The sequence below is a fragment of the Hippopotamus amphibius genome, chromosome X, assembly GCF_030028045.1.
Source record: "Hippopotamus amphibius kiboko isolate mHipAmp2 chromosome X, mHipAmp2.hap2, whole genome shotgun sequence".
NCBI lineage: Eukaryota > Metazoa > Chordata > Mammalia > Artiodactyla > Hippopotamidae > Hippopotamus > Hippopotamus amphibius.
The window spans coordinates 90,855,179-90,868,961 of NC_080203.1; the positions used below are offsets into that span (position 1 = coordinate 90,855,179).

Sequence of the window (13,783 nt, forward strand, 5' to 3'; positions counted from 1 at the left end):
CATGGGGATGAAATAAGAGGTCAGATGTGGACTAGGCTAACCCAGAGGAGGGCCTGGCCCACACAGGTATTGAGTAAATGTTTTACCATCCATCATGTGCTGACACCTGTGGGTGACCAGCCCCATGCTAGGCACTGGGTTCCCAGAGATGAGGGAGATTCAGTCCTTGTTCTCGGGGAGCTCACAGTCTGAAGGGCTAAGAAGATGCTTCACATAACTGTGCACTGTAACCATCCTGAAATCAAATCATGTGCTTTTAAACATCACTTGCAGATGGTCTGAGGTGTTTACAACCTATGTTAGCTGAGTCCAGAGTGCCCACATACCTGATAAAGACCTTGAGAGGAAGGCTCATTAACTCTATACACTGGTTTATTGAAGATTGCTAACGTGCACTGGGTCTGGTCCAGGTGGGCAAGATACATGAAAACCAGACTCCTCTTGGTGCTCCTGGTCCAGCAATCTCACACTCAAAGGACTCCCCTAAAGCCTAATGGTGAAAGGCACTAAACCAGCATTCTGGAAGCTCAGAAAATGGGGGGAACTCTATGTGAGGTGTTAGAACAGGCTTCTTGGAGGGAGCAGCATTCAGTTAGTTCCTGTAAAAATCGTGAGTGCCTGTTGTGCATCATCATTACATCAGGAACTTGCGTTTTTCTCCTGTGTCTCCTGTTCTGCTCCACAAGCCTCAGTTCTCCCTAGCTTGTGGGTATGTGTGTTTGTGTGTTTATGTCTGTTGGTGGTGGTTGGGGGTGGGGGAGGGCAGCTACAAGCAACAGGTGTCATGAGGAAATTCCCGACCCCAAACCCTGCCTCTTGTCTTTTTCCCCACCCCTGCGAAAGGTCACCAAAATTTTCCAGAAGAAGAAGATCTTGGTGACGTACAGCTTCCGTCAGTCCTTTCCCCTCGTGGAAATGCACATGCAGCTCTTCCAGAATTCATGTGAGTCCCTTCTTGGATCCCAGCATCCGAAGAGTCTTTGCCGTGGCCCTCATGCTCATCCATCCTCCACACTAACCTCCAGTTTTTGGACTCCTTTACAACTGGCCTAAGGTCTCCGAAGCACCTACTTGGTCCCGAGATGTAAGGCAGGCCAGGGTGGAATATGACTTGGGCCTGTGTCCTGGGGAGCTCATGTTCTGACCGAGAACTGTGGCATGTATGTTTTTTGGTGGGCCAAAGAGATGGCAATCATGCTATGCATTGAAGGACTAAGCCAGAGGAGCTTTAATGGGTGGGCTTCTGGGCAGCAGAAGCAATGTGAGTAGAGGCAGAGGTGTGAAGGAAGGGGTTCTAGAGAGCAGCCAGAGTTTAGTCTGCCTTTACAACCAGGGCCATTACTACCGGGAGTTTGGGGGCTTTGGAGCAAAGGGGAGCCACGCAGAGATGATGCTCACGCAGAGAAGAGGCTAGGTCAGAGTTGGACTTTAGAAAAATTATTTCACCTATGAGGCACCTTGCTTCAGTCCTGACAGAGGTGCCTGACCTCCCCCTTCCCTACAGATTACCAGTTTGGGATCAAGTTGCTGTCTGCAGTTCCTGGTGGGGAGCGCAAAGTCCTCATCATCTTCAATGCCCCTAGCCTCCAGGACCGGCTGCGCTTCACATCCGACCTGCGAGAATCCATCGCTGAGGTGCAGGAGATGGAGAAATACCGCGTGGAGTGTGAGTAGCCCAGCCACGTCTCCATCCCCATCTCCTGATATAGTTCCTTGCAGACACTAAGACTCCTGTCCTCTCAGAAGCTCAGAGTTGAGGGTTAGCTTGTCCAATCTTCCTACCCTCATTCCAGGAATGCTTCAGCCTCTTCTTGAATACCTTCAGTGACAAGGGGCCCATTACTTCTCAACCTCAGATTATTATTCCAAGCCCTAATTATGAGCCAACTCTTCCTTCTATTGAAAGGCAGCAGGGAGAAGAATCAGGGTATTGGAGGTAGGAGTCTAGTTTCAGATGCCAGGTATGCTACTTATTATCTGGGTAAACTGGGGCAAGGTGCCTGACTCTCTGAGCCCCAATTTCTTCATACACGAAATTGGGGTGGTGAAATCTCCTTCACAGAGTTGTAGAGATTCAACGAGATAAGGTGGAGGATGTGTCCTACATGTCCATAGGACATGAGTGTTGAACATCCTAGGTGTCCAACAAATGTTACTCCTCTCCCCAGCCTCTCCTCTCCTCTCCCCACGTTCTACTTCCCAAGCTGAGTCCTAGTGACCCATCCTCGTGGCCTCGAGGGGCCACATCAAGTCATTTTGATCATATATAATGGAAAATAGTAATTACATCTCATTCCTCCCAATGCCCTCTAAGTTTTCTCTTCTCCAGGCTAAGCAGTCACAGTTAAGTAACATGGTGTTAAGGAGAAAGAGGCAGACAGAGAGAGAGAGAGAGAGGGAGGCAGCAGACAGCTCCTCGGTGAGGCCTTCATAGTTCCAGGGTGTGCTGTGCTCCTCAGCAAGGCAGGGTCACTCATTCAGCTCACTAGATCCTTGGGACCCTGGGGACATTCAGAGAGAGGGTGAGCATGCCAGGATGAGGGGAAGGTAATAGACAGAAGTCTCCATGACCTCTGCAAGGAGGTGGGGGTGTAAGGCAAGAGAGCACAGACCTGCTTCCAGAATGTCAGCTCCCTGACTTCCAGCTGTATGATCCTGGGCAAGCTCTGTGACTTCTCAGATTCTCAGTTTCTTCCTCCGAAAACTGTGGCTGCTAATGCCTCTGAACTGGTGTAAGGATTGAGAGAGGTCGAGTATGCATAGCACCCAGCAGACTGCTGGCACATAATAGAGGATTTGATTCCCGTTGGTTTCCTGCTGCTGTCCTTCCAGAAGCCCTCTGCTCTGGAGCAAGGTATCTGAGAACGGAGTGGGCTCTGGAATGAGTGCCCTTCGCCATAGGCTCATAGGCTCGAAGGGCCTTCCTGCCCCTCCTGGGATCAAAGCAGCCACTGTAAAGCTCTGTTTTGAAAGATAGGGGTGGTCTGGGAGACCAGGCAGGGGAGAGTAGAAACAAGGGGGGAGGAGCCGGAGGAGCAGGCACTGAGAGGGACAAGGGAAGACTGAGCCAGAGGAGATGGTGCGAGGCTGGCTGGGCGCCACAGTACTTAGGAGATGTAGCTGAGGTTTGGCTGTCCAGGGGGCGAAGCAGGAGGCCTGAGGACAGAGCAGGTGAGGAGGGGAAGACCCACGGAGAGCTGGGATCAGTCAGGTGGCTTCTCACTCCTGTCCCTGACCTTCGCTCCCTGTCTCCCCCATTACAACTCAGCGGAGCTGGAGAAGCAGAAAGGTATGATGCGGCCTAACGCCTCACAGCCTGGAGGGGCCAAGGACTCGGTGAATGGCACGCTGGCCCGAAGCAGCCTGGAGGACACGTATGGGGCAGGCGATGGGCTCAAACGGGGCGCGCTCAGCAGTTCACTGAGAGACCTCTCTGATGCAGGCAAGTCTCCTGGGGTCCCTGCCCTGGCTGGGGAGCTGCGAGACTGGGTGTCCTCTTCGCCTCCTATCACTGACTACCAGCCTTCCTTGTACCGCCACACGTGCACACACCCTGCCTTCATCAGAGCCCTGGGCGCCGTGCCGCAGGGGGCCTGGGAGCCGGGTCAGAACAGGCGGAGCCCAGAGTTTGGGCCAGGGAGTGTGAATGGGGCCACAGTCTTAGCCCCTCTCTCTCTCGCCGCTCCATCTCTCCTCTCTTTCCTCTTCTGTCTCTCCGGCACCACCTCTCCTCCTCCTCCATCTTTTCCACCTCTCGCTCCTCCTTCTCCACCGCTCCTCCTCCCCACCTCCCCCTCTTCAACGGGGGAAAGGGAATAGGGGTGTCTGTCCCCGGGAGGGGCCCAGACCTGGTGCCCAGCTCTGGTGCCCAGCAGGGTGGGGAGGGGGAGTTGCTGCTCTGACGCTGGGCTCCTTGCTTGTGGGTGCAGGGAAGCGGGGGCGGCGTAACAGCGTGGGATCGCTGGACAGCACCATCGAAGTAAGTGCCAGCTCCTGCCCCACTCGTCCTCTGCATGAGCCCTGCCCCGCTGCCCATGGAGCCCCAGAGGAGGAGGGGACCTGTTGCTTCCCCATCTTCCCTGCCGGGAACCCTGCGGCTGCCTCTCCCAGCCAACCACTCTCTCAATCTGTCCTCAACTCTGTCTGTCCTCACTCTGCCTGTCTCTCAGTCTGTCTTCCACTCTCCCAATCCCCCTCTCAACCCCAGGGCCAACTCCAAGTAGTGATGCCCTTGGAGTTGGGCCCAGAGAAGCTCTTAACTCCTAGTCCTGCTCTTTGAGCCTGAGCAAGTCACTCTGTCTCTCTGGGCCTAACATGTTCCCTGCCTGCAAAATGGGGATGAGGAGGAGGTACTGCTAACTCTTCCTCTCTCAGCGGAGGCTCAGATGAGATAGTGGATGTGACAACGGAGCTCTGCAAGCTGGGGGCGCTCCATGTACAAGTACAGGACTGTGACTTGGTTTTCATTATGTCATGGGGTGGGGGAGGGGGGTTCTATCTCCCCAGCTCCAGCCCCCAGGGACCGGGTGGAGTTTAGGGTTGGGGGTTTAGGACATCTAGATGGGCCTGACTTCCACCCCTCCCCGCTTCCAGGGGTCTGTTATTAGCAGTCCACGCCCTCACCAGAGGATGCCACCTCCGCCCCCACCCCCGCCGCCAGAGGAGTACAAGAGCCAGAGGCCGGTCTCCAACTCCTCATCTTTCCTGGGCTCCCTATTTGGAAGCAAGCGGGGCAAGGGGCCCTTCCAGATGCCACCACCGCCAACAGGCCAGGCCTCTGCCTCCTCTTCATCTGCTTCTTCCACGCACCACCACCACCACCACCACCACCACGGTCACAGCCACGGTGGCATGGGGGTGCTGCCTGATGGGCAGTCCAAGCTCCAGGCCCTGCATGCCCAGTATTGCCAAGGACCGGGCCCAGCCCCGCCGCCCTACCTCCCACCCCAGCAACCCCCTCTCCCACCACCTCCTCAGCAGCCCCCGCCCCTGCCGCAGCTGGGCTCCATTCCACCGCCTCCCGCCTCAGCTCCTCCTGTGGGGCCGCATCGCCACTTCCATGCCCATGGCCCAGTCCCAGGCCCCCAACACTATACCTTGGGCCGGCCAGGCAGAGCTCCCAGACGGGGAGCCGGAGGACACCCTCAGTTTGCTCCACATGGCCGCCACCCCCTGCACCAGCCCACCTCCCCCTTGCCCCTGTACAGTCCTGCCCCCCAGCACCCTCCAGCCCACAAACAGGGCCCCAAGCACTTCATCTTCAGCCACCACCCACAGATGATGCCAGCAGCGGGGGCCGCTGGGGGCCCTGGATCCCGGCCACCAGGGGGCTCCTACTCCCACCCCCACCACCCCCAGTCACCATTGTCACCGCACTCACCCATCCCACCCCACCCCTCCTACCCACCCCTGCCCCCACCCTCACCCCACACCCCACACTCGCCTCTGCCGCCCACCTCCCCCCATGGCCCACTGCACGCCTCTGGGCCCCCTGGCACGGCCAACGCACCCACTGCAAACCCCAAGGCCAAGCCAAGCCGGATCAGCACCGTGGTTTGATGAATGGAGAGTGTGAGCTGGGGACTAGGGCGGTCTGGGGAATCTGCAGGAGAAGGGCCTCACACCCTCTCTGCTTCCTCAGTTTTTCCAAAATATATATACACACAGAAATGTCCTCCTCCCCACTTCCTCCCTGCCTCGGGACCCCTCCTCTGACCCCCAACAGTCTCCATGGGATTTCCTTCCAGATTCGAGACTCCTTGCCACTTGAAGCCTGTACATAGGGCTCTCGAGCTCTGGGGAGTGGTGAGGACCTTTAGGAGATCCTCGTCCTCCTTCCTCTCTTCACCCTCCCCCCTCCCCTTTCCCTGGAGGTCTAGTTGGGTGGCCTCAGACCTCCGGGCCAGTGTGAGCTCCCCGTCAGCTCTGGCTGGTAGGGAAGGGCAGGTGTCAGGAGCAATGAGGGTGAAGGCTTTCCCCAGGGTGCCTCTAGCCGCATGGGGCTAGGAGGGAGCTCTGTAGAGTTGGGGCCAAACCTCAGCTGGCTCGGCCCTCTCTCTGACCTCAGGGCCTGGCCACGTACCTCCATGTGTCTCTCCACCTGCTGGAGGACATGGAGTATCAGTGCACTCGGTGAGTGGGCCCCCACTTATGCTGGTCCCCAGGTGGGGCAGTGCTTCCTCTTTGGAGCCAATCTCTGCCCTCTCTCCAGTGGGCCCCAGCCCAGACCTCTTCAGCTTCAGGACCTTGCCTCTCCCTGCAACGTTCTTATCCTGATCAAAGTCCAGACAGGTTTGGGGCTGGGGGCGGGGGGGGCTCAGGTCTGGGATGAGAAGGGCACTGCCCTCCCTCACCCATATTGCATGCCCCCCATTCCCTCACACCTACCCCACCTACAGCTGAAGACAATGCACTTTACAGATAACGCCCACACACACCTCGCTGGGGTAGGGCACCCAGCATCAGTCCTGGGGAGACGGGCTCCCAGAGGGCCACCATGAGTCTGAGATGTCCTTCCTGAGGCAGAGACTGAAGCCATCAGAGTGGGGGCTGGGAGCCAGGATGCCTGAGTCCTTCTGTCCGTCAAACTCTCCGCTGCCTCTCCAGCCCCTTTACAGCCCTGTTTATTTATTATAAATATATTTTTTACAAGCCCCAGCTCCTCTTCTTGCCCCGCATACCCAGCTCCTTTCTCAGCTCCTGCCTCCCTCTCCCCTCTCCACCATGGGCTGCAGTACAGACAGACAGACAGACCTTGGCTGTATGAAGGGCCAGGGACCCCAGGGCTTGGGGGTGGGGAAGGGAAGCAGTGGGAGGGGCTGTATGGAGAGGAGCTGGGGTTTAGGCATTGTCTTTTTTCCTCCTTGTATATAAGAATGTATATTTGATGCCTCATAAAAGACCTTGTGCTCACCTCCCGCCTCTGCCTCCTACTTGTGCCCCCTCCCCGACTGTGGAGCCCCGGGAGAGAGGCCTTAGCCCAGGGAGGTGAGGTGCTATGGTGGAAGCTCAGGCAGCTGGGTGGGTGAGATGCTTTGGTTGGGTGGGAGGTGGGGGTGAGGGAGGTTTTCCTGTCTCATTTCATGAACGATCTGCATGACAGAGTGGCAAGGGTCTGGGCTTTGGAGTTGATCCAGTTCAAAACCCGGGGTCTTCCCTTCCTAGTGCACTTGGGAAAGGCACCCTCTCTGAGTCTCTGTTTCCTCAGTTGAAAACTTGGGGTTTTCAACCACTGTCATGCGTTGGTGGTATAGTGGTGAGCATAGCTGCATTCCAACCACTGTCACATGGGGGTTGTGATAACGACATGAGGTAATGAATGTCCAGCAGCCAGTGTGGAGTAGGTGCTCAGCAAGTTAGTTCCCTTCTCTTCCTTTCCCAGGTTGGATACTTCCTCCACCCTTGTGGCATCTATTCTCACCCTTCTTGTGACTGGCCTGGCTTTGCCCTGGAGCCCTCTTCCCTTCCCCACAGCTGGCCACATTTCTGTCCTTAAGGGTGTGCGTGGGGCGGGGGGGCTGCGAAGTGGGGGCTAGATACAGTCGTTATAAGAGCTCTGGGTATGTACTTGGGATTTTAGATAACAAATAGCTGAGTTCCCTTTAGTTTACAGAGGAGGGGTCAGGCCCACAGAAGGGAAGGGTCTTTCCCGAGGTCACACAGCAAGTCAGGATGGGGGGTTCCTGACTTCTAGTCCAGGCCCTTTTCCAGTCCCCCAAACTGCCTCCCTATGAAATGGACATGTTTCCAGCACCGCTAATCATGTCCTGGGTTTCAGCAGAGCCTAGGAGGAATGGGGGACACTGGCTCTTGGTTAGGGTTAGCAGGGTACCCAGAAGCAGCAGTCAGTAAATATCTGGAGGGCCTTCTTAGAATGTGGAATGGCCACTAAGAGGGAGTGGTTTGGATGGCCCCACTCTTAAGCAGCTGGAATGAATGTCTTTGTTTTCTTCCTCACACACACATTTAAGAAAAGCAGCATCTGGGGCCATCTAAGCATTTGGTCCAGAATCAAGTCCAATCAGCAGTTTTTCTATTTCTTCCTTGGTGGACCAAGCTGGACTGCCTTTGGTTGTTCCCACTTCTCCCACCTTCAGCCTGATGCTTGTTTTGTCTTCCCAAAGCTCAGCTTTTTTTTTTCCAGATCTTTATTGGAATATAATTGCTTTACACTGTTGTGCTAGTTTCCGCTGTACAACAAAGTGAATCAGCTGTATTTATACATATATCCCCATATCCCCTCCCTCTTGAGCCTCCTTCCCACCCTCCCTATCCCTCCCCTCTAGGGTCTGTCATACAGAGTGAAGTAAGTCAGAAAAAGAAAAACAAATACCATATGCTAACACATATATATGGAATCTTAAAAAATGGTACTGATGACCGTAGTGGCAGAGGAAGAATAAAGACACAGATGTGGAGAACAGACTTGAGGACACCAGGGGAGGGGGGGGCGGGGGGGGGGAGGAGAAGCTGGGACAAGGTGAGAGAGTAGCATTGACATTTATACACTACCAAAGCTCAGCTTTTAACACTCAGTCAGACTTGACTGTTGCCTTTGGCAAGTTACCTTCTCCCTCAGAGCCTGGTCTTTCACCTGCAAAATAGGGATGATAATCTTGCAGGGCAATTGTTAATGGATGCATGTGAAATGCCTACTCCCTGCCAGACACACAGTCAGCTATTCTCGGCCACCTGCAGAAACAAGTGCAAACTCCTTTGCCTTGACTTGGAAGTCCTCCACCGTGTGGCCTCAGCCAATCTCTGTAACAGATAGCTCTCATTTCTCACCTATACTTCGGCCATCCACTCACCATTCCCTGAAAAGACCTGTGTGTAATTTCCAAACGCAGTATTTTACCTGTACCTTCCCCCTGCCAGATGTACTCCCCCCAACATCCCTGATGAAGGTTTTCTCACTCTTATGAGATGGCCTAAAAGGACCCATTCCTCCCAAAGTGTGCCCTTGATCACATTCTCTGAGATCCCTCACCTCATTATCTATCTTCCCCACTAGGCCATAGCTGGCATAGGCATGACGCTACTCTGAATCACCTCTGTCCAGAGTACTGCCCAGCACAGTGCTTGGCACAGCACAGATGACACTAAAATATTTGTTGATTTGAATGAATGAATAGTTCTTTCTAAGCTAAATCTTAAAATATCTTTGCATTGGTTGATTTATTGATTGATGCAACCTGCAGGCTTTCAGGCCCCTCTGGAACCTCCTCATGCTTCTCTCAGCTCTCTCCTCCCTTCTCCTCCTCCTCCTCCCTTCCTCACTGCAGTCCCAGTAGTGGGCCATCCCTGCCCCACCCTCCCCCTCTCTCTGGAGGCTCACCACCCAGACTGTGGAGGGGTGTTCAGCTCCTCACCTCCCCATTTCCCTGAAGACCTGAAGACAAGGAGTTCATTGGTTGTCCTCAGACGTTCTACTGCCAATCTCTGACAATGTGGATGAGGAGGGATGACACATAAGAAAGGTCCTAGAATCTCACGGAGTTCTTATCTTTATACTAGACCAGTGCCATCCTATAAGTCTTTCTGTGATAATGGAAATGTCCCATACCTTTGCTGTCCAGTATTGTAACCCCTAGCCATATGTGGCTTTTGAGCACTTGAAATGTGGCTAGTTGCAACTGAGGAACTGAATAATTAAACAGCCACATGTGGATACTGGCTACCATATTGGACAGTGCAGGATAAGACTTTCAGAAGTAGACAGCTTGAGGGGATAATGTCAATACAATATAGTAATAAGTGCAGGCCCAGAAGGAAGCACAGCATGTGTGGGGGCACAAAGAAAGGGAAAACCCAACTTGGGGCAGGAGTGAGGGGTCAGGTAAGCATTTCTGGAACCACTCCTTCAGCTGAGTCTTGCAAGGTAAATAGGAATTAGCCCAGTAAAGAAGGGCATTTGTCAGAGGGAGCAGCATATGCAAAGGCCTAGAGGTGTGTGAGTATGTAATGTTAGTGGAATAATGAGAAAGGAATGGAGAGGGCAGCCCAGGTGGTGGGCATGGCACATCCCAAAGCAGAGGTGGGCAGTCCCCATAGCCTTGTTCCTCTGTTGCCAACAGGTTTTCTCACCCAGGCCTCGGGCCTCCAGGTCTCCGTAGAAGCTAAAGAAAGACCAGGTGACACAGTGGGCTACATAGTGTCTCTGCTGTAAAGCTATTATTTTCCCTCTGTAATTAATGAGTATCTTGAGGGGAGATGCATTGAAATTATAACTGTCTTGTTACTCCTCAAACTTTCCCCCACCAGTTTTAGCATTCACTGATGGTTCTTGAGGTTGCCAAATGGTGACTGTCCAATGCCATCATTCTTTGGACATGGATTAGTTGGCTCTCCAGTGTAAGGGAGAGCTTTCCCTTCTCCTATGTTTATGTATTTATATTCTTATGGACCCATGGTTATCATTTTCAGTGGATCATAACACATTAATATCATTCTTTATTTCAATGTTCAAAAATGTCCCATATTTGGCCAGCAAGAGGCCCTCCAAGCTGGCTCCTGTGTCCTTTTGGCAGGTCTCCATCTTTCCTAGAGCACTTCCTTGTTTTCTGGCACCACAAGATGCTCCAGGCTCATCTTGTACTTTCCCTGCTCCAGCCCTGGACTCAATCATTTTTCCCAAGGAGACCTGGTCCTTTTTGGTTGAGAATGGCATTTAGGAACCAAGATTTGGGCACTAAGTGTTATAACTATGTTTTCAGGGTTTGCTTTTTATTTGGAAAGTTTGAGCATCTATTGATTTTCTAACTCCGTCATTCTTTGATGGAAGAGCTTTCACTTTTCCCTCATTTATGTCAGTGTGGAGTCATGGATTTTTATTTTACTCAATGAGTTATAATCCACTACTATCATAATTCATTTGGAATCATCATTATTTTGAGTATATCATTTTATCGTTTTGCATGTGTATTAAGCACATAATATGCATCTATATTTCTCTCTCTCTCTCTCTATATATATATATATATATCCATTATATCTATGAATTCACATAGAGACCTTGATATCTCGTGGAGGCTCTTTTAATAATCTAGGCTAGAGATAGTAAATGGCTCTCATGGGGAGCAAAAGATTAAAAAAAGGCATGGGGAGGAGGGGGTAAATTCCAGAGCTATTTAGGAGTTAGAACTCACAGCTTATACCTGCTTCAGAATTGGAAGAGACCCTATTTTACAAATCAAGAAAGTGAGGCATGAAGTCACTATACAGTTCAGACAGAAAACATGGATGGAATGTCGTCGAGAGCACAGCCGAGTGTTCCAATCACTGCTCTGTACCAGTTTCACGCCAGACCCTCTCTTCCAGATGGGTGGGTGAGGCCAACCCAACCCCCCATCCAGGCTGAGCTCTCTGCTGCTTCCCAGTTCTTAATCCTGCAGTGCCCAGACTCAGGCTGGTCCCCAGCAAGATCCAAGGGTTGAGGCAGGATCCCATTTCCTGAACACCTGTGGTTTGGAGGGGGCACCATCTGAGACTTTTACAGGCAGGAATGTACAGCAGTCAGACCTGGGTTTGAACTCTGCCACTTACTAGCCATGTGACTTGGTTAAGTTTATACTTCTCTGAACTACAGTCTCATCATCTGTAAAACAAGGATAACAATACCTATTTCATAGCACCTGGCCTTTGATGAATGGTAGTTATCATGATCTCTAATCTTCATAACTACCCTGTGAGGAAGGGATTACATAAGTCTCATTGGATAAATGAGAAAATCAAGGTTCAGGGAGGTAAGGTACTTGGTAGATCTCAAAGGGTGAATGTCAGCTGCAGGAAAGCAGGGACCATGTCTGTCTTGGTCACCATTATATTCCCAGGGCCCAGAAAAGTGCCTGATGCATAGTAGGAATTTGATAAATATTTATGAATGAATGAATTGGATCTGACTGGCTGCAAAGATTATGCAATTTCCACTTGCCCTTCCAGAATGGTGAGGGTTATGTCTGGGCTAAGGACCTCAGAGAAGGCTTTGGGAAGGCTAGATGGAGCTGACACCCCAAACCTGGTCTCCTGACTCCTAATTCATGCTCTTTGCCCTTCACTAAGCTGCCTCAAGATGGAAAGGCCCAATTTCCTTCAACCTAGGATTTGGCATATTCTTTTATCTTCTTTGTTCTCCTCACCCTTCTCCTGCTTAGTTCTATCACTGGTGGGAGCAAATGACAGGAAGAACATTTGACCAGGAGTCAGCAACTTCCCATGTAACAGGGGGCAAGTTGTTTAATCTTTCTGGAACTTGGTTCCTCATCTACAGAATGGGTAAATTGACCTATGTCTTTCTCAAGACTGTTGCAAAGATTAAGGGAAATAATTGGTATGAAAGAGCTATGTGGGCTGTTACATGCTTAGACATGTGAGAGGCAAGTGGTATTTTACTGTTATTAGCATCACCTTGCCTAGCTTTCTGTTTCCTGTCCAGAGAGTTGTTCAGTTGGGTCGTTCATCTGTGTTTCAGGTGGAGAAGGGTTGAAGTTTCCCCTGACACCTAGAAAGCTAGAAAGAAGATGTCACTTACTATATGTACTACTGGGGACAAGTTTCCTCACAAGACAAGTAGGGATAAAGATTCCAAACATTCAAGGCAATCTCAGGGTTCAGGTGACAAAAAAAAATATCTGAAATCACTAGGCACAATGCCTGGCACAAAGGAGATTCTTAATGAGTTTTGACATAATTGTTTGTTGATTCTCAGAAGTAAAGATAACAGTTAACAGATACTGAGGGCCTTCAATATGCTAGATACTGTACAACAATCCTGCAAGGTAGGTATTATCATCCCCATACAACATCACTGTTTCAGAAGTTGGGACTTAGCCAAGGTCACAAAACTAGAAAATGGCAGAGCTGGTGGGACTAGAAGTCAGGCCTCTCTGACTCCAAGGTGTGAGCTCCTACCAGTGTTCCCAGTTTCCTCAGAGAGGATGTCCTTAGCTCAGTCCTGAAGTAGGCAGAATGATATACCTAACGAGGACATGGTATGTGATTAGAAACACTTAACTGAATGAAGGAATGACACTCTCCATCCCCTTCAAACATTTTCAAGCTTACAGCAGGTGCTTAATATATCCAGGAAATGTTTGCAAAGAGTATATATTATTTTTAGTCAATGTATACTAAGGCTGCTTGAAAATATACATTCATTTTTCTTTTGTTTACTCAACATTAATTTACTGCTTACCATGCCAAGTGCTAAGAATGTATAAGGTCACAAGGTCTCTGCCCTTAAGGAATTCAGAGTCTGATGGGGGAACACAAAATAAGCACTTAATCAGCATGTAGGTAACTAATGTGTGCACAGTAGGTGTTCAGACTATATGCGGTAGGCCCACAACTAATAAATAACTTAGAGCTCCTCAAATGCAGTAGATGCCTGATATATGGGCAAAGCACTGGTTTGATATTCAAAGTAGTTGCAATAAACCTATTCAGAAACTGCTCACAAATATGCACACAACAGGAACAGATGTACACAGAGTAGATACTCAAATGCAAGACAGGGGCTATACACAATAAATACAATCCATGTACACAAATACTTGATAAGTACACTGTAGGCTCACAAAAGGGTAAACAGTAGATGCTTCAAATGGGTGGACACTGGTAGGTGATACATCTGCTGTTGTTAAAATCCAATAGTTAAAATATATACACACTCAGGCTTATTTTGTAGCGGTACATACCACAAATATGGACAGGATAAAAGTTGAAAGTGTTCATTAAAATGCTGACTGACAATGACTTTGGGGTTAAGAATGGAAACCCCATCTCT

At 50.9% G+C, this 13,783-nt stretch overlaps 1 protein-coding gene across 8 annotated transcripts in view; it reads left to right on the top strand.

Moving 5' to 3' along the window:
* The window catches only part of IQSEC2 (IQ motif and Sec7 domain ArfGEF 2), a 76,209-nt gene extending 69,304 nt beyond the window's left edge, over window positions 1-6,905 (top strand). For 6 of the 8 annotated variants that reach the window (XM_057718423.1, XM_057718424.1, XM_057718429.1 and 3 more), the window contains 4 exons: window positions 844-943; window positions 1,505-1,666; window positions 3,269-3,442; window positions 4,594-4,741. In XM_057718423.1, the coding sequence (XP_057574406.1) occupies window positions 844-943; window positions 1,505-1,666; window positions 3,269-3,442; window positions 4,594-4,607 (450 nt within the window). In that variant the 3' untranslated portion in view covers window positions 4,608-4,741. Of the gene's footprint in view, window positions 1-843; window positions 944-1,504; window positions 1,667-3,268; window positions 3,443-3,929; window positions 3,980-4,593 lie in introns of those variants that run through there. The other 2 variants (XM_057718430.1, XM_057718422.1) reach the window with 2 other exon arrangements.
* Window positions 6,906-13,783: the final 6,878 nt, after the last annotated feature.